At 38.7% G+C, this 18,686-nt stretch overlaps 1 protein-coding gene across 1 annotated transcript in view; it reads left to right on the top strand.

Annotated features, from left to right (window-relative positions):
- Nucleotides 1-18,686, top strand: part of LOC122647341 (polyribonucleotide nucleotidyltransferase 1, chloroplastic) — a gene marked incomplete at its 3' end in the record, with an annotated part of 163,933 nt that overhangs the window by 70,062 nt on the left and 75,185 nt on the right. Inside the window, exons 6-9 of the mRNA XM_043840771.1 lie at nt 4,443-4,507; nt 4,721-4,877; nt 11,062-11,118; nt 14,571-14,684. Coding sequence (XP_043696706.1) covers nt 4,443-4,507; nt 4,721-4,877; nt 11,062-11,118; nt 14,571-14,684 — 393 coding nt within the window. The remainder of the gene's footprint in view (nt 1-4,442; nt 4,508-4,720; nt 4,878-11,061; nt 11,119-14,570; nt 14,685-18,686) is intronic.

The raw sequence follows: 18,686 nt of genomic DNA, 5'->3' as shown, positions 1-18,686 counted from the left end.
GGAGGGTGCAACATAGCAGCCCTATGGTTTTCCTTAGAGGAGACCAAAGCATATGACTGTTCAAGTGTGGGAAAAGGCTTATGGCCCAACACCTGAACATGAATCTGGTCATACTCCACATTCAAACCAGCCAGAAAATCATAAACCCGAATCTTGTCCACATGCTTCTTGTATGAAGTGATGATATCAGCTATAGCCGGGTGATAATCAGAGAAGTGGTCCAATTGCTGCCAAAGACTATGCAAAGTAGCATAATATTTGGAGACAGATAATTCTCCCTGTGTAGTGTGTAGAGCCTTCTTCCGGAGTTCATACACCTGGGCATCATTGCCAAGTTGCCTGGAAGTTTCCTTGCATGCAGCCCAAATCTAAGAGGCTGTATCAAGGAGAAGAAACCCCTTCGCAAGGTCTGAAGTCATGGAGCCAATGAGGTAGGACATAAGCACTCCATTGTTTGCAAGCCACCTGTCTTGAGCAGCACCAGTCTCAGTGGGTATAATACTGGTGCCATTAATATGGCTAGTAAGGCCGCGGCCAGCAATGGCAAAGGAAGCATACCAAGACTAAAGCAAGTAATTAGTGCCATCCAATTTGATTGGATTAGGAGGAAAACTATGATAATCTGATTTGCCTTGGCCATCACCAACAGAAGTAGTAGTCGAAGTAACTGAATCACCCATAATGACAGCAGAGAAACCCAAATCGCAGAGAGGGGCTGTGGTGATGAGAAATCCACAAAAAACTCCAATATAATGTCCAGAAATAAGAGGAGAGACTCTATGAAAGATACTCAGATGTGTCTCCAAGGATCTGCAGCAACAGATAGGTAAATCCCTGAGATCGACTTTTTCAGGGTTTTGAGAAAAACCTTGATTATGTTGAGACCGATTGAGGGAAAAAACAGCACAAAAAAACACTGGATGAGGCTGAAATTTGGATCGAGTGGCCTTGGAGGATTGCTGAATCACCTCCCCAAAAATCAGCACCAATAGAGGTCAGTACCCTAGAGATCGATATTTGCAAGGTTTTGGGAAAACCTGAAAAAAAACCGATCAAGGAGGAAGGCTTCAAAATTGCTGGCTGGAGATGGAGGCTTGGCGTAGAAACTGCTGCAGATCTTGATCTTCACTAAGGTGGAGTGATTCCTTGTAGTTGAGATTGAATCAGTCTAAAAAAAAGAAGTCTTCAAATTTCGCAGGCAGGAAGCAAGCCCCTATCGATCAGATTTTTAATAGAATGGAATGAGGTGAAGGAGGGCAGCAGCGGGATCTATGGATCACCTCATCAGTGCTGCCCTATGTGAGAATGGAGAACAAAAGAGAAGAGAAGGAGAAGAGCGAAGGAAGAGAAGTGGAGAAGAGGAGAAGAGATTGAGAATGGGGCTGTGGAGAACCCTAGTTCGAAACCTGCTCCGATACCATGTTAACAGGAATAAAACTAGAGCTGAATGCTTGGATAATCAAAGACTGATCCCAAGCTGTATATTTATAATAAAGAATAAAACATTACATGGACAGAATTGCCCCAACATAGCCGACTCTAATAATTAGTCGGCTGTACATAGTAAAGAGAATAATAAAAAGGGAAAAAGTCCAGAATACCCCCACGGTATTCTGGCCCATACAATCCAACAATTCAATAATAAAGGGATGAACTTTACAGCCCAGTGCGAAAGATAAACAATTATGTATACCTATACATATACATAATCTTTAATCAATCGTAGAGCAACATACATTATGCGGCATTGCAACCAATCTTTAAATCATTCATATGTCACTCATTCCATTCTTAGCCTTAGTCTCAACTCCTCTTTGGGTTTGGTATTCTTTTATGCCGGGCAGTGTCTTGGCTGAAGTCTCCACCTCTCAAAGCAGTTTTGTTGGGTCATGTCATAGCTTTGGCTTCAATGCCTCTCAAAGCAATTTAGCTGGGTCATGTCTTAGCCTTTGCCTCAATGCCTCTCAAAACACCTTTACATACCATCCCGAGTTGTCTATTGACATTAGGCTCTTAGTAACTTTCTTTCCCTTATCCTTAAACATTCATTGTGTACAATTTGTACCATTGCATAAACCATTCATATCATCATGAGCATGTACGTGATTCATAGAAAGCATATTTATAGTTGCCTATACAATATGAATATATTCCTACATTCATTCCATTCCTTAGTGCGTACATGGGTCCTATGTAATCATGCATTCATTCAATCATTCGTATCATAATACCCATGTGGGATAATCATAGTATCTTCATCAATCATAAACTTTACATTTGGAATCCCACTCATAGTCTATCAACCATACATTCCATTCATTCTAACCAATCAACATACACATAATGCATCTCTAGCATATCTTATCATAGTTGAGTATCTCTAGCCAAAAGAAGAAGAAAAAAAGAGTAGGGTAAAGAAAGTCGAAACATACCTGAAGAACTTGTTCGCAGCGAACAGCAACAGCAGAAGCGGCATCCGCTTCGGTATCGGCAGCAGCAACCAGTTCCTTCCCTTCTTTCTCTTTGTCTTTTTTTTTTTGTCTGTCCCTTCTTTCTCTTCGCTGCCAGTGAGAAGTGGGACATGGAGCAGCAGCATAAGAAAAAAAAAACCAAAAATAGAAGAGAAGAAGAAGAACAGTAGAAGGTTGCCTTTTTAGTTTTTAGTTGCTTGCCTTGCTGGAGGAAGACTCGTCGGAGTCAGACTAGCCGGACTGCCGGAGAAGATCCAACGTCGGAATCGATGGAGGTGTTCACTGCAGGTTTTTTCTCCCAAACCCAAACAATGCGAGAGGAAAAGTCAAGGGTTTTGGACTTTGGTTGAGAAAGAAGAAAAAAAAGGCTTTTATAGCCTTGATCTAATGTATCTCAGTGTAGATACTTTACATACACCAGCCAGTGAAAGTTTAGGAAATAAAATAAATCAATAAAATAAATACACAATTATAAAATGGGCTTTTTATAGGCTTGATCCAATGTATCTCAATGTAGATACTTCATATACACCTGCCAATAATAAGTTAGAAAATAGAATAAAATTAAGTGCATTAAAATAAATTTAACAACAAAAAGCGACCGCCTTGGACTCAAGGCGTCCTAAGGCATCGCCTTGGTTGCCTAAGAGATGCCTTGGTCACCAAGGCGTTCGCCTTTCGTACATAACATAAGGCGCCCCACCGCTATGTGCCCATATTTTCTCCTGGACGCCATGGCGTTGCCTAGGTGATGCCTTGATAACTATGATTGAATCCATGAGATACATCAATCTAATACAGTTCTAGCACCAAAATATCATAAATAAGACATTCAAACTATTAGAAACATAAACCCTGGCTTGGTTGCAAAACCAATTCGGTTCTAAGCTTTCTTACCATGAAAATACCCCAAAATCCTTCCAAAAAGGGGATTATCCTTAAATGGATTGTATCACCTATCAGACACTGTTCTATCATTAATCTATTGAACCTCAAAGAAACCAAACGAATATCAAGGCATCATCACCTTAAAATCCATGTTTGGGTTCCTTTCCTCATTCCATCTTTTCAATCCTTCACTCCATTGACTCAATCCTTCAATAATCACTTCATTCTTTGATCATAAACCTTCAATCCACTGATTTCAGCTTGATTCCTTCATCTTCAACCCATTTTCTTCTCTTCTCACTCTCTTACCCTAATTTGGTAAAGTTGTGAAGAATCCTTTGTTGAGAAGAATCTCAATCATAAGGAATATTTATACTCAATGGCAAACTTGTAATATTAATGGCTCCCCAAAGGAATGCCCATAAAACCATGCCAATAATCATCACCCTAAATCTCTCAACCAATAGTAATCCACCATAGGGTATTTAGTTCATGTCTTTCGTATTATGTCCTTGGATCCTTAGCCTATTAATGAACTAGACCAAGATCACTTAAATTGAACCAATTTATTGGACTAACATGAACCAACATTAAACCATAGTCATAAGTGAACCTATTAATATATCATATATGCCTAGGTTACATTCATACATATATCTTCCATGAACCATAGTCTATTTACTAGAACCATAGTATATAAAATAGAATCATGGGCTATAAATCAACATAAATGTCCATATAGGATCATCGATCTTACATATGCCTGAAAATCGTGATAAATCATGGAAAATCTTAAATACATTGAAAATTTACTCTAATCTAGTAATATAATACATAAGGATCGGTCCCCTTCCCTCCACTCCAGCCATTCTGTCAATTCAACAATAAACAATAATTAAATCAACGGTTCTAGGTGCGGGGTATTACATGAGGTCTTTTATCTCATGAAGCCTTCCATGTTTGCCGATGTTATAATTTTGTGAGACATGTCACAAACCTTTGTGACCTGAATTGTTATAAAAAAATTATAACAGTTTGTTCTTACCTTGAATGCTTTATTCTTTGCCATCATTGCACCTATAGGTTCTGAGCTACGATGGTCTGCATTCCCCTGATGCGCTGGCAATCACTGCGGCTGGAATAGCAGTGTAAGTCTCTGTCACCTTTCTTTGAGGCATTTTCTAGCTCCTATATATTATGCTTTCCAACTGTTTATAGAATGCTTCTTCTTATGAAAGGAAAAATATTTTGGTTCTTTGGTAGCCTTCAACATGGATTCAACCTGAACTTCATTAAATGATGCATTACTCTTTCAGAAGCTCCTGACTTTTCTACTACTCTTGGGTTATTAAATAATGCAGAGCTCTTTCAGAAGTGCCAAACTCAAAAGCAGTTGCAGGAGTTCGAATTGGCCTTGTTGACGATAAGTTCATTGTCAATCCAACTACCGGAGAAATGGAAGATTCGGAATTGGACTTGATAGTTGCTGGCACAGATAGTGCAATATTGATGATAGAGGTGAACTTCTGATCTGTACCAGCCATCTAATTTCATCTATCATATATGAATATTTGTATACAAATACCCAAAAAGATCATGGAGATTGGAATTCTCTAATCCGTATATATATATATATATATACTGTTTTCTGTACATTGGATATCTTTTTACGCCTCAGATGATCTCAATCCACTGATTCCTGAATTTAAGTGGTATATATTTTGGTTTTCTTTTTGTGTTAGTACTGTATATGACTAAGTCAATGACACATTGGCATCCTATTTGCTTCTGTTATCTGATTTTCTATCCATGACTGTATGTGGAAGTGCAAACTGGAGTTCTTTCCAAAAAGAAGACGGTAAGCTTATACATGCTAAATCTATGGATTTCATAGTTGTCAAGGCGTCGCCTGGGCGTCCAGGCGGATTTTCTGGGGTCTAGGCCATTGCCGCCTTAGTGGTATCGAACACCTTGACCCTTATTTATGCCAAATAAGTAAATGATTTTATTTTTGTTATTTCATTTACTTAAGATATTATTCATAAATAAGCAAATACCCCCATATTTGAATCCAATAAAAATAGTTAAAAAAAATGAAATTCCAAACAAATAAAAAGTCAACCCCCAGTTCAAGAACAAAAACTGGATTTTTGGCGATATGTGAGATTTTCAACTTTCTAATGCTGGGGTTTTTCTCAAATCTAAAACTTCCATAAATCTTAATGTGGTAAAACATTGCTAAAAACCAAGAGTGGTAAAATATTCATTTGTTTTGATATCTAAAAAAAATTTATTTTCATTTAGAGGGATTTTGACAGCATTCGCACACACCAAATAAGGTTTGACCGGAACATAACTCTAATATAAATCAGATTTAAGCAATCTTGAATTTGTTGAAAAGCTGGTTTTGTGCTCTAACTATGTACCATCCCGAACCCAGACATGGTTCTAGGTATTGCTCTCGCAAGCGTTGACCCAGAAGGTCACAAATAAACATGTAAAAGTAGTAGCAAAAGTCCTAGTATTGCATACAACACAGTGGAAGCATCAGATATTGGATAACAGTTCAAGTTAAAAATATACACTGGTGACAATTATCTACAAAGGTGAATAACAAAAATCCTGTTCATGTCGTGCATATAGTTGTACACATCTCATAGACATTGTTCATTCATTCGTCAATATTATACATTCTGAAATAATGTTGTTCTCAAAATATCCCTCAGACTCTGAAGTCCTAACTCTACTCACAGTTCAAAAACTCCGGAGCTGTATAATCCTCCACACCTGTCTCTTCATCTAAAAAACATCAACTTATAGGGTGAGCTTACGTCCAGAGAGGTACACATGATTCTATACACACAAGCATTCAAATACAACATAATAAATAGAGACATAAATAGCAAATCATAACATTTCATTCATTAATTAACTAGGTCAGGTCTTAGCCAATTAGTGAACTACCGTAGTGCACAATCTGTTAAGAGTGATAGCATTATTCTACCCATGTTCCCAGGCACTACAGCCCTAGAGAGGATGATACGACAAGCATTTTAGACGGGCGCTACTCCCGTGTATCCAAGCAACCGAGCTCTGGGGGAGGAACCCTCATCTAATACACATCATACTATTTAGACGGGCTCTACTCCCATGTATCCAGGCACCGGAGCCCTAGGGAAGGAACCCTCATTTAATAAGCATCATACTAATATAGACGAGCTCTACTCCCATGTATCCAGGCACTAGAGCCCTGGGGAAGAACCCTCATCTATAAACATAATACTAAACATGTCTACTCCCATGTGTCCAAACACCATAGCCCTGGGAGAGGACAAGCTCTACTTCATTGTAGGCCATATCTACACTTTGTTCTAAGCGACCGGAGCCCTGGGGCGGACGTGGTCCTGCTCATCATAAGGCCCTCATCCAATACATAACCCTCTACTAGAAATTGGAAAGGGGACGGTAGCCACGGGGTTGTATACAAAGTTACCATTAACCATACATACATATGCTTCTCTTTCATTCATTTACTTCCATCTATTCATTACCCTTTTCATTTCCTAATCATTCATTATTTTCTCCTGGCATAACATGTAAAATCGTTCTCATACATATTGCATGACATATATCAGATTTCATATCATATTCATAAACCATATGCATATCATCATTTCATATAAACAGCTCATGTCATACTTCATACAACATCCAAATATTATCATGTAAACACTTTAAGCATTCCCATGACATTCATTCATATAACAATATATAAACCAAACATCATTCAATAAACACATCACATCATACAATTCATACCCATGCTTCCCTCACACAACATTCCATACATACACTGTATTATAGTACATAGTCATGGATCCCTCACTTTTGACTCAACTTCTCTGTTTCTTCTTAATTTCCTTTCAATTCATTACTCCAACACTAAGGCTTATTAAAAAATATAACATCATCATATAAATAATACCAAAGAACAGTAGGGCATTCCCACCATAATAAAAATATTAATAAAGTATTCACAGAATTATAAAAAATATTCAATTCCATCTAAATATCAATAAAATAATCATGATATGTCGGGTGTTACAACATAATACAAAAGGTTTTGTATAAAATAAAATCATTTGACAAGTCAAACTTCTTAGTGAACAAGAATCGAGAGCAGTTTAGTTACTTAGAAGATCATATTTCCTAAGAATAGTATAAACCAAATGTGAGAATAGGTATACCATGACAATGACCAATTCCAAGAATAATATAAACCAACTGTATGTTTTGATTGTTTCACACTTCCAATAGCTTGCTTCTTCAGTTCTGCAGTCTTCTAGTTCTATGTTGATTTTTGATGACTTAATGTGGCTTAATATTGATTTTTGATGACTTGATGTGACTTAATGTTGATTTTTGATGACTTGATGTGGCTTAATGTTTATTTTTGATAATATAAGATATATATTGTAACATACTAAATAATGTTAGAAAATAGGGGAAATAAAAAGTAACACCTAATTCTAATATATCTGGAATTCTCAAGTTGCTTTGGAAAATCTCTACTAAGCATGACTCCATATGGGTCAATTGGGTTTACTCCTATCTTCTTAAATCTGAGTCAATTTGGATTGCTCCCATTCATGCCGACTGTCATTGGGTTTGGCACAAAATCCTTCACCTTTGCCCCCTAGCCCTTAGAGCTACCATCTCTAAGATCGCTGATGGGAATTCAACCTCCCTCTGGCTCGTTCACTTGCATCCCTTAGGTGTTCTCCTTTTTGTTGTTGGAGCCCGCACGGTTTACTCCTTTGGTATTCCCAAGTATTCCAAGGTTTCGTCCATTATTTCCCATGGCTCTTGGTCCTCCTCTCTTCCCCCTCTCCCGAGTCTCTGCTTGGTCTGGGCCTCTAATGTAGTCCTAGATAGGAATAAGTGAATAACTCCCACTAGAAACCAGTAGATCAGGATCTCTAGCAATGCTGGCTGATTGGAGTAGGAAGGGGTAATGTAGGGTAAAACTAGGGTTAGGGTGAGGTAATGAAAATAAGGTTTATATGGTTTTGTTGGGCAGGTCTAGGGGGTTATTATCATATAAAAATAGCAGGGTTTGAATGGGTTTGAAAATTATGCAGAATTAGGGTTAGGGTTTCGGGTTTTAGAAATTAGGAAAACACTTGAATTTAGGGTTTGTAGTTGGAAGGATGGGACTCAAAGCTGGATCGAGTGGAGGGGATGTAACAAGGGGGCTGTAGTTTGATTTTGATGGTAATCTAATGAGGGAACTGGTCTGGATAGAATTAAGACTAGCTAGGGTGTATGGAATTCAAATAGAAATAAAAGGGGATTGGTTGGGAGGAAGGCTATAGAGGGTTAGGAGAAGATGAATGGGGATGGGGCTTCAAACTTACTTGCAGTTACAGCAGGTCTTTAATGGAGGCAGCAGCTATGTGGTAGAAGGATAAACCCACCTTCCAGCTGAAGAAGATCCTCCCAGCCGTCACAGCGTAAGGAGTCAATTGGATTCCACCAATCCCTTTCCACCTTGATGTCCACAAGGATGCACACACTCACAAAGGAGCAAGGAGCAGCAACAATGGCAGCCAACGAATTCTTTTTTCTAACTTTAAAACTAGTGGGGGAGCCTCCCACGATTTAGACTTTTATAATTAAAGGTTAATGCCAAATCCTAGTACAATCTAACCTCTCCCTTGATAAATTGTGGAAGGGAAGGAGTATAATTCAAAAGCTAGTAATTAAAATTGTAAAATGTCCTAACTACCCCTACTAACTTAAGTTAAAAAAAACACATAGCTAAATAACTTAAATTGACCCAATTGAACGAATTGGATGCAACCAATTTAAACCGGTTCAATTTAACTAATAGAAAATAAACTAAGTATGAAATGGAAATACTAGAATGTAAACCTAAGCTATGGCTCCCTAACTAAACCCTAATGTCAGGACTTCTTCTTCTTCCTACTTGATGCTGCATCAGCCTCCCTCCCCCCTCCCCCCCCTCAAGCCTCCACCTCTGACAAGACCCTTTGGCTCCCCTCCCATAATGTCCTGTTCAGTTCTAGATCCGCTTGGAATTTTGTTAGACTCAGTGATCCCCTTGTCCCTTGGCACAAACTGGTGTGGTTCAAAGGCCATATCCCCCGCTACAGTTTCACTGTATGGAGAGTCTTTAACCAATGCCTTCCCACCCAAGCTTTCCTCCTTCACCGCCACCTTTTTGTCTCCCTCTCTTGTATCCTTGGAATTGTATTGAGGATATCGACACCTTTTCTTGTCTTGCCCCTTTGCCTGCTCAGTTTGGAAGAAAGCTTTAGACTTCTTTTGGCCCCGTAGTAGGATACCTTTACCCTTCTCTAGGGAGTGGCTTTGGATGGATATGACATTCTCCGGTAGTACTATTTGTGATGTTGTTGGTAAGCTTGCGTTCGGTGCTGTTATATTTCATATTTGAATGAGCGGAATCTTCGAAGATGGGCTTTCATCTCCCGTTCTCTTGACATGATTTGGAAGGCCATCTTTTTTGATGTTAGCTCTAAGATTCACTTGTTCCTCATAGATCTATTGTTGACTCCCCCCAGGAACAGGCATATTGTTGTTACCTGTGGCGTACCTGTATCTCTTCTTCTTCCTTCCGGCCCTTCCTAGGGTCCGCCTTTTGTACAGTTCCTCCCCTCTCTCCTTGTGTATTCCCCACTCTTTCCCCTGCTCTTTGTTTTGGTAATGAATTATTCATTCACGAAAAAAAAAAGAAACACTTGGGCGCCTTGGTCGCCTAAGCGCTAAGGCACCCCTCCACTGCCCTGGGTCGCCTTGACAACTATGATGGATTTATTGTAAAAAGATGAAGGAGACTTTATGGGAGAAATCTTACCTTGATTCTCTTTTATGAAGAAACTTATACCCAAACCTTCAATCTGGTTTCAAACTGCAAAGTTTTGAGTGAGTTTTGACTTTTGATTGAAAATTTATAGGCACTTAAGTTTCAAGGCCGGTGGGAGGGTGTCATGGAAGGAAAGTCTTTTAGAGTATAAGCAATACCCAAAAGTGGGCTCTGTTTCCATTTTCTTTACAACTTTGTCAATTCTACATTGTCTGACACTTCAAATCATACTTGTCAAGGCGTCTAGGTACCTTGGTTGCCTAATTGTCTTGTTGGTGTTTCTTTGCGTTCAGGCCCCCTCTAACACCTTCGGTCACCTAGAGGCCCTAGATGTCGTGTAAACTATCCTTCAAATGGTCTGCAAGCCACCCTTATCTGGTCACCATCCAGATTGAGAAATATATTGATTGTTTGTATCCATGATGTGTTGAACTCCTTGGAAATTTGCAGCTAGTCTCTTGGATATCTTCAGCCTGAACTACTTAAATTAAATTTGATAACTTAGAGGTCTACTGTAGCTTCAGCACAAAATTATTCTAGCTGATTCCAATTTCCAAGTAGTTGGTGGTTAGTGAATTGAGTTGAGTGGTTTTGTCGTTCGGTTGTTTAGACTGTGCCTTTTGGCATCAAGGTGTAATTTCAATTTCTGCGTCAGTGCTTTGCATTTACAAAATGAAATCCAATAGAGGCATTGTTCTTAATGCTTCTCAGAGACTTCGAATGTTTATATCAGCTACTGTACCTGTCAAACTCATCTTAATAGTTCTCTGATATGTTGGCTCTTCATTTTTGCAGGGTTTTTGTAATTTTCTTCCAGAGGAGAAGTTGCTGCAAGCTGTTGAAGTTGGGCAGGTATCTATTTGAAGTGTCGTCGCAATTGTGATGATACAGCTTTGGAAATTCAATAATGGATGCTGCTGCTATATGTTTACTGTTTATATTTGATATCTAGAGGTGAGCTGTTTAAATGTAAATGTCTGATAATAATCGAATACTACATTAAGCTAGTTAGGAGGGACAAACCCCAAAACTTCATGCAGTTCCCAAGAGTATATCCAAACACTAATGAAACAAGAACCTTCTTTTTTTTCATGGTTTATATTTTTTATTAAATAAATCAGAAAAGCTTATATCCCCAAAAAAAGGGTGGGGGGATTTAAAAGTGCTGCTTACTGTAAGTATGTTTGAAAAAGGAGGAGTAACGACAGGACCCACAAAAGGTCTTCATGCAACATTTGGTTCCGAAAACCCTAAATGTAGGTCGCTATGGGCCCACCCAAATAAGTAACAAATCGATTAGAAATACAGTGGCGATTTCATAAAAAAATGGTAGTTCAGGTCCTTTAGGAAGGAGCAAAATATCTCAGTGGCAGCAATGATAATTAATTTCAAATGGACAATCTTGGGAACTCATAAAGACTGATGATAAAGTTGGAACAACTTATAAAAGCAGGGGCATCATGGGTAATATCAGAAACTAAGGGGTTTATTTGTAAACTAAAGATAATATGGGAATTAAGTAAATACATGAAGAGGTCTTCAACCTCTCGATTGAGTAGAGAGGTGGAAGAGCAGAAGTAGGGCAGAGGGAATTTCTGGTGGAGCGGTAAAATGCGTAGAGATCTTCTGATTGGGAGGAGACTCTCAACAGATCCCTGATTGAGTTGAAAATTTGAGCGAATGTTACTGATTCACGAATCTATCAATTCCAGCAAGCAACTGAATGATTCAACAACCTTAGAGGAAAGCCACTGAAACAAGACCTGGCCGACAGGTTCAGAGCCAACCTGGTTTCAGGTTTGGTTTTTGCGATAGGAGTAGTATCAGGGCCCAAAGTTCTAGGGTTTTGGTCACCCATAAGGTGAGTTCTAGACCCCAGAATTTTAGGCTGAAAGAAGTTGATCTGAGAGAGAACGACACCAGCCTTGCAGACGGTTGTTACTGCTATCCAAGTGGTCTTGTTGAAGGTTTAGACCATTAGAATAGAAAGGCAATGAGAATGGTGTCTAGTTGCTTTTCTGTGATATTTGACTTTGGAATGGTTAACAGTTATAGAACATGGGACAACCAAGGTTCAAGAGCTTGGTTTCGGTACTGGTTTCACCCAGCCAAAAACAGAGTTGGTGCATTTTTTTTTGTTGAACTCAAAGGCTGGTTTCAGTGGGTTTTAGACCTAGTTTGGGTCTGAAATTTGGCACTCAACCTATTTTAGGCCATTTAAACACAATGGCACTATCAGATTTTGCAAAAACAAAGTCCATATAGGAGTTTCACTTCAGACCCTAGGTTGGTAGGCGACGACGTACTAAAAATCTAAAATACCCTACTCTACATATAATTCAGTAATAGAAAGCAATCAAAGCATTCAATTAATGTAAAACAACTTAAATAAGCATTAAAAAAATGTAAAGTAGGGTATTTTACATCAATCTTATCAGATGTGATATACCTCTATCCTTCCAAGCCATGTTTCCGAAGCTAGTAAGGCTCCGACTGTGCCACATAGGATTCCCATGTCATAGTGCTACTGAAGAAATGGGTGTAGTCTACCACACAAGTCATATAAGTGTTGTAACAAACTTGAGATGATTTGTAACAAATCTTACAACTTTGTAACTAATTGACGTCTCCGGCAAGTTCTCCGTCGAAACCAAAGTGGAAAACCATAAAAAATCAGCTCACCAGCATAGTTCCCTCATTTCCCTGTCGAGTTCACCGAGATAGTCGAGTTTTGGCGAGATCTTGACTGTCTCGGTCGCGATATGTAACTTTTAAACTAAGGCTTGGTCCAAATCTCCGTCGAACCGAGATTTCGACTCTTTTGAGTTGGTGCACTTTTTAATTTCGCCTTCAATCTCATCTCGATTTTTGATAAAACCGAGATATTACCGAGATCTTGGCGAGTTCTTGAACTATGGGGACAACTGGGTTAAATTTGTAAATGGGTAGGGTAGTTTTTGGGTCTTGGTTTCTGGGGCATTTTAAATATGGAAGGGTGGTTCTTTCAGAGAGTTCTATATGGACTGGAGGCGAGTTCTTGAACTATGGGGACAACTAGGTTTAAGTTGTAAATGGGTAGGGTAGTTTTTGGATCTTGGTTTCTGGGGCATTTTAAATATGGAACGGTGGTTCTTTCAAAGAGTTCTATATGGACTGGAGTCAAGTGTACAACATCCTGAGAATTATTAATAAAAATCTTCTAACCATTTCAAAAAACAGAAAACTCTTGAAACAGGTTACTTAGATGTGGTGCATATTATTGTATCATATAGGAATAGTTCAAGGTCTCGCTGAAATTTCCCGCAGTTTCATGAAATATTTCAGTTTCAACAGATGTTGAAACATAACCTTGAAAAATACACAGATTGCAGATTTTTCGGTTGAAATTTTGCTGTTTCAGCAGAATTTTGACGAAATGCGGCAGAATGTTAACTATAAATGTAAGGGTTTGAACGAAATAGGTTGAAATTTTGACCCATTTCGTTCACTTTGCGGATATTTTGCCTAATCACTCCAATACAAGCATGAAACAAGTTGTTGGGCAGTAGTAGAATGCATCGGAAGCGATGATTTGCTGCATTTGTGGAAGATTTGTGCAAGATTCAAAATGAAATGGTTTATAATTTTATATTTATTCATTCCTATTGCATTTTTAGTTGTTTTAATTGAATTATGTTTATTCTAGTACTAAATTTTGTTTGGAATATGCCATATTAGAGAATGTATACACCAGTGTACAACGTATACTACCAACCTAGGGTCCGAAGTCAAACTACCATTTTGAGTGTTTTCTTTTTTACATCTAAGTGTTCAACTATGTTTAAGGGGCCCAAAATATGGTTTCGTAGAAGTTTCAGGACCTAATTTGGCCATTTGGGTCACAGAACTCTCACTCGAAACCTAGTATCGAAGTTTCTCGGTTTTGCAAAATATTTTAATTTTGAGATCTGTCCAAACCAGGCTCGAAACCAAAACCTGGGACTATGTACATAAGGAGTCTTGTTATAGGTCTTCTGTCATGTACCGAGATACTATCAACTAATTTAAACATGTAATTTATGATTTTTGAATTATATAAGAGGACTAAATGGAGTGACACTTTTCCAATGATCTCCCTCTCAATCCCTAATTTTCTTATTTCTTTTATTTTTATAGCATTAACCTGAGGTACTTGGAGTCATACTTAGAATTGAAGGTTCCAATTTTGATAACTTTTTAATTTTTTATTTTATTTTTGCACGTTATACTTTTCAATATTGGAACTACATTGTATGTCCACACATAATTTCTCTTGTTTTTATCAGGATGCTGTACGAGTAATTTGCAGTGAGGTGGAAACATTAGTTAAGAAGTGTGGAAAACCTAAGATGATTGAGGCGATCGAATTACCTCCTCCTGAGTTATATAGGCATGTTGAAGTATGGTTAATATCATTCCTTCTTGTTGAAGCACACAAGCACATGCATACATTTCAATAATTTGCATGTCATTGTTTTTTCTAGTGTTGAATATTTTTGCATAAATTCTTATCTACTTGTCCTGAAATTCGGCAGCATTCTTTTTTATTTTTTTTGGGTTTGGTAGATGAACAGAAGTATGCGCTGTTTGATTTCCTGTCATGTGGTTGTATTCTACTGTTGATGATGGAACCTGTATTGTGTTTTATTACGTCTTGTTTCTAAACTTGGATTTCTTTCCATTTTCAATAGCTAGAGTTGTCTCCTTTAATTGATTGATTCCCTGTGTTTGTCTTAGAATCTGCACCACTCAACATGCTTTCTTATACTGCATTGCTAGCAGAAACTGAACGGAGAAGCATATGTGATCAATTAAAATTGAAACGTTGTTTCTCTTCAACTATCAGAAGGGTGCATGGATACATTTTATCTTAATTGTACAATTTTGTGGGTGGAAAGGAGGGGAATGAATGATTGATCCATACTTTGAAATGGTAGATGTTCTATTGTTTGGGATTTAGTAGGAGATTCGATGGGCAGAAGTATGATGAATGCACAGACTTTCTCCAACTCTTGTTGCAATTCAGATATTATTATCAAGGAATTGAGAGGCTTTGAAAGATGGTGTCAAGTGTAAAATTCTTAATTCATGTTACAATTTACAGTCTTATTTGTTGCCAAACTTAAAATGGGGTGGCTACTAAGATTTTGGGAGGCTGTGCTCCCTTTGCGGTTCAAAATCTATAGATCCTTGCTTTGGCAGATTTTTGACGTCTGATCATCTTAAAAGAGAAGAGTGTTGTTCGTATTTAAAGGATGAGGAAATTGCTTCTCCATGTCTTTAAGTTCCTATGATATTAAAATTATAGGAAAAAGGATTCCTAAACCTTTCACACTCACCCTCTATTTTTTGCCACATGGACAAGATGATTTGGCGTTTTTGCTGTAGATAGCAGGGAATCCCCTGGATAGACCTCCCAAACTTTTCACTCACCCTCTATTTTTTTCCATGTGGACAAAGATGATTTGGTACTTTTTCTGTAGATAGACAGGGAATCCTCTGGATAGATTAGTTGTTAAATTTGGTGGCCCATCTCAACCGCATGGCCCACCATATATGGGGCTTTCCCCCTCATTTTTTCAATGGATGCTGTTATACAGAGAGTCCCACTTTTTTAAACAAGTTTTAGAAGTATTATAATAACAATTGGAGAAGTCAGAGTGGTTTGGAATTTAACGTCCACTGAATTTCTGCACTAACCTAGCTGTCACGTGGCAATACAACAGACATGTTGGAAAGGGTTCCCACAGTAGGCATGTAGAATCCCTGCCCCTGGAATTACTTGGAGGAATTCTTTTTATCACTTAGGGAGATTGTTGGTTTGGCTGAGAGAGTTGATATGACACTTACGAAGTGGCCATGCCAAAGGAGACATTTAATGGTGGTGCTGTTATCTTGTGTTACCATTTGAGGATTTTGGAAAGAAAGAAATATGAAAATTTAATATGATTAGGCTGAGGACTTGCCTACTATTCTTATGCTGAAAGTAGCTTGGTCCAGTTCTCAAAATGATTTGTGTTCCCTTGTTTTTTTAAGGGTGGAGGATTTTCTTTTATCTTGTTTTGTGTGAGCTGCAAAGGATTGAACTCTTTATTTATAGGGAGTGTCTGTCACCTCTATCGGTGTATTTATAAATTGACACCTCCTTTTAATGGCCCCTTATCTTATTCCCTAGAGTTCTTTAAAATAGGGATATAAAAGGGTTTTCAAAAATAAATTGAAAGTGTCATTGTCAAAAGGTAGTTGGATTTGAGGTTGTGGGTGCAAGTAAGAGAAGGAGAAGAAGTTGAAGGAGGAAGAGGGAAGGAGGAGAAGAAGAAGAAGACAAGAGACTAGAGGAGAAGAAGATTCGGTGGTAATGTGTTGTGTTGGAGAGTATTCTCCAAACAGCTATATTAATTCATTGGCAATAAGAAAGATATTACATCCACCTCCCTAGGGAGGTAAAAGGTAAAAAAAGGAGAAAATACATTATTAGGCAACTAGATAAAAGACTAGTTCTTAAAGTACTAAATTCTAACAACTTTAACACTCCCCCTCAAGCTGGAGAATAAATGTAAAGCACCCTTATTACATAAATTCTAACAACTTTAACACTCCCCCTCAAGTTGGAGAATAAATGTCATGCATTCCCAGCTTGCATAAAAGGGTACCAAACTGAAGAGAGGTAAGCCCTTTGGTGAAGATGTCCACCAGTTCATCATTAGTCCTCACGAAAAGGTACATATGCAGCTAGAGTTTATCTTCTCCTTGATGAAGTGTCGATCCACTTCAATGTGCTTTGTTCTATCATTACAACAAAAGATTGATGGCCAAGACGATGATGCCATGACATAATAGAATCCACAGAACTACTATCATTACGTCCACACACATAGGACTGAGATGTAGGCAAAAAAGGTTAAAAAAGGTAAAGGCCTTTCTCCTCACGTCCACTGCTGATAATCCTCTTCATTACCAAATCCTGAAAAAGACAATGAGAAAGAAAAAAAGTGAAACAACAATTCAGGGATTTAGTCAAATGACTCACAGATAAAAAATTAGCAATAAGGTTAGGGACGTGAAGGACAAAAGCAAGAGAAATGGATGATGTAACAGGAATGCTGCCCTTACCAGAAATGGAGGAAAGGGAGCCATCAGTTACCCTAACCTTATCCTTACCAGAATAAATGGTGTAAGAATCATAATAATGAGACGTACTAGTCATGTGGTCAATGGCACCAAAGTCAATAACCTAAGACTGGGCTACAGTAGAAGCTAATGTGGAGACCTGCAAAGCGGAGGATGAAGAGGAGCTGGCCACCATAGGTGTAGAAGAAGATGTGCTCAGATGTGACATGACCCTTCGAAACACTGCATCTGCCAAGGTGGAATTATCCTTTGTGCTAGGTGGTTACTCCCTAGCATCTACCTCAATAATCATAGAGGGTGCTCGAGCCCCCCCTCTACAGCCACCACAGGTACCAATAGAACCACTTTGTGTACCAGGAGGATGGCCATGAAGAATCCAGAACCTATCCTTAGTATGTCCGGATCTCCCACAATGATCGCATCGAAATTTCTCTTTCTTCCCACGATTAGGCCCTTGGCCTCTACCACCTCCACAGGAGTCTCTGTGAGAACTAGAAGTGAGAGTAGACCTCTCAAGTGATGATGTTGGATCCATGGCAACACGCCAAGTCTCCTCACTTTGGGGTTAGCTACAGACCTCATCCCAAGAGGGAAGAGGAGACTGACCTAAAATATGGATCCTGATTGGTTCATAATCAGGGTTCAGGCCACTAAGTAAAATGAGGACACACTCCTTCTCAAGAGTGCGATACGCCTTCACTTCATCCTCTGGGTTGGTCAATTGAAGATCCCTATAGTGGTCATACTCCTCCCAAAGACCAATAAAGGTATTATAGTACTCAGAAATGGTCCTGTCACCTTGCGTCATTGTAATACTTTTTTGGAGAAACTGGTAGACCTTAGCAGAGTCATTCACCCTATCAAAGGTCTTGGAGACACTATCCCAAATTGCTTTGGCAGTTTCCTTTCACATAAACCTTCTCCCAATCTCGGGCTTCATGGAGATAATCAGCCAAGTCATGACTGGAATTTTCGGTCTCCCATTTATGATAGGTAGGAGAGCTAGGCTCTGGGGCTGTAATAGCACCTGTAATATACCCAAGTTTCCCTTTGCTCCTAAGGGAAAGATTCACTGAGTGAGACCAGTCCAAGTAGTTGGTGTTATCGAGCTTCACAATGGAGATTTATGGATGTGGGTTCTCAAAAGCTAACTGAGGGGCTACCAGAGTAGGCTGTGAATCAGCCAAACCAAGCCTGGAGACATCTGAATCAGCCATATTGTAGAAAAAACGGCACTTGACCATAAAAAAAGGTATAAAAACCAAGTGGGG

The sequence above is a fragment of the Telopea speciosissima genome, unplaced genomic scaffold (assembly GCF_018873765.1).
Source record: "Telopea speciosissima isolate NSW1024214 ecotype Mountain lineage unplaced genomic scaffold, Tspe_v1 Tspe_v1.0028, whole genome shotgun sequence".
In the NCBI taxonomy this organism is placed as follows: Eukaryota; Viridiplantae; Streptophyta; class Magnoliopsida; order Proteales; family Proteaceae; genus Telopea; species Telopea speciosissima.
This window is presented reverse-complemented; position numbering and strand designations above follow the sequence as displayed.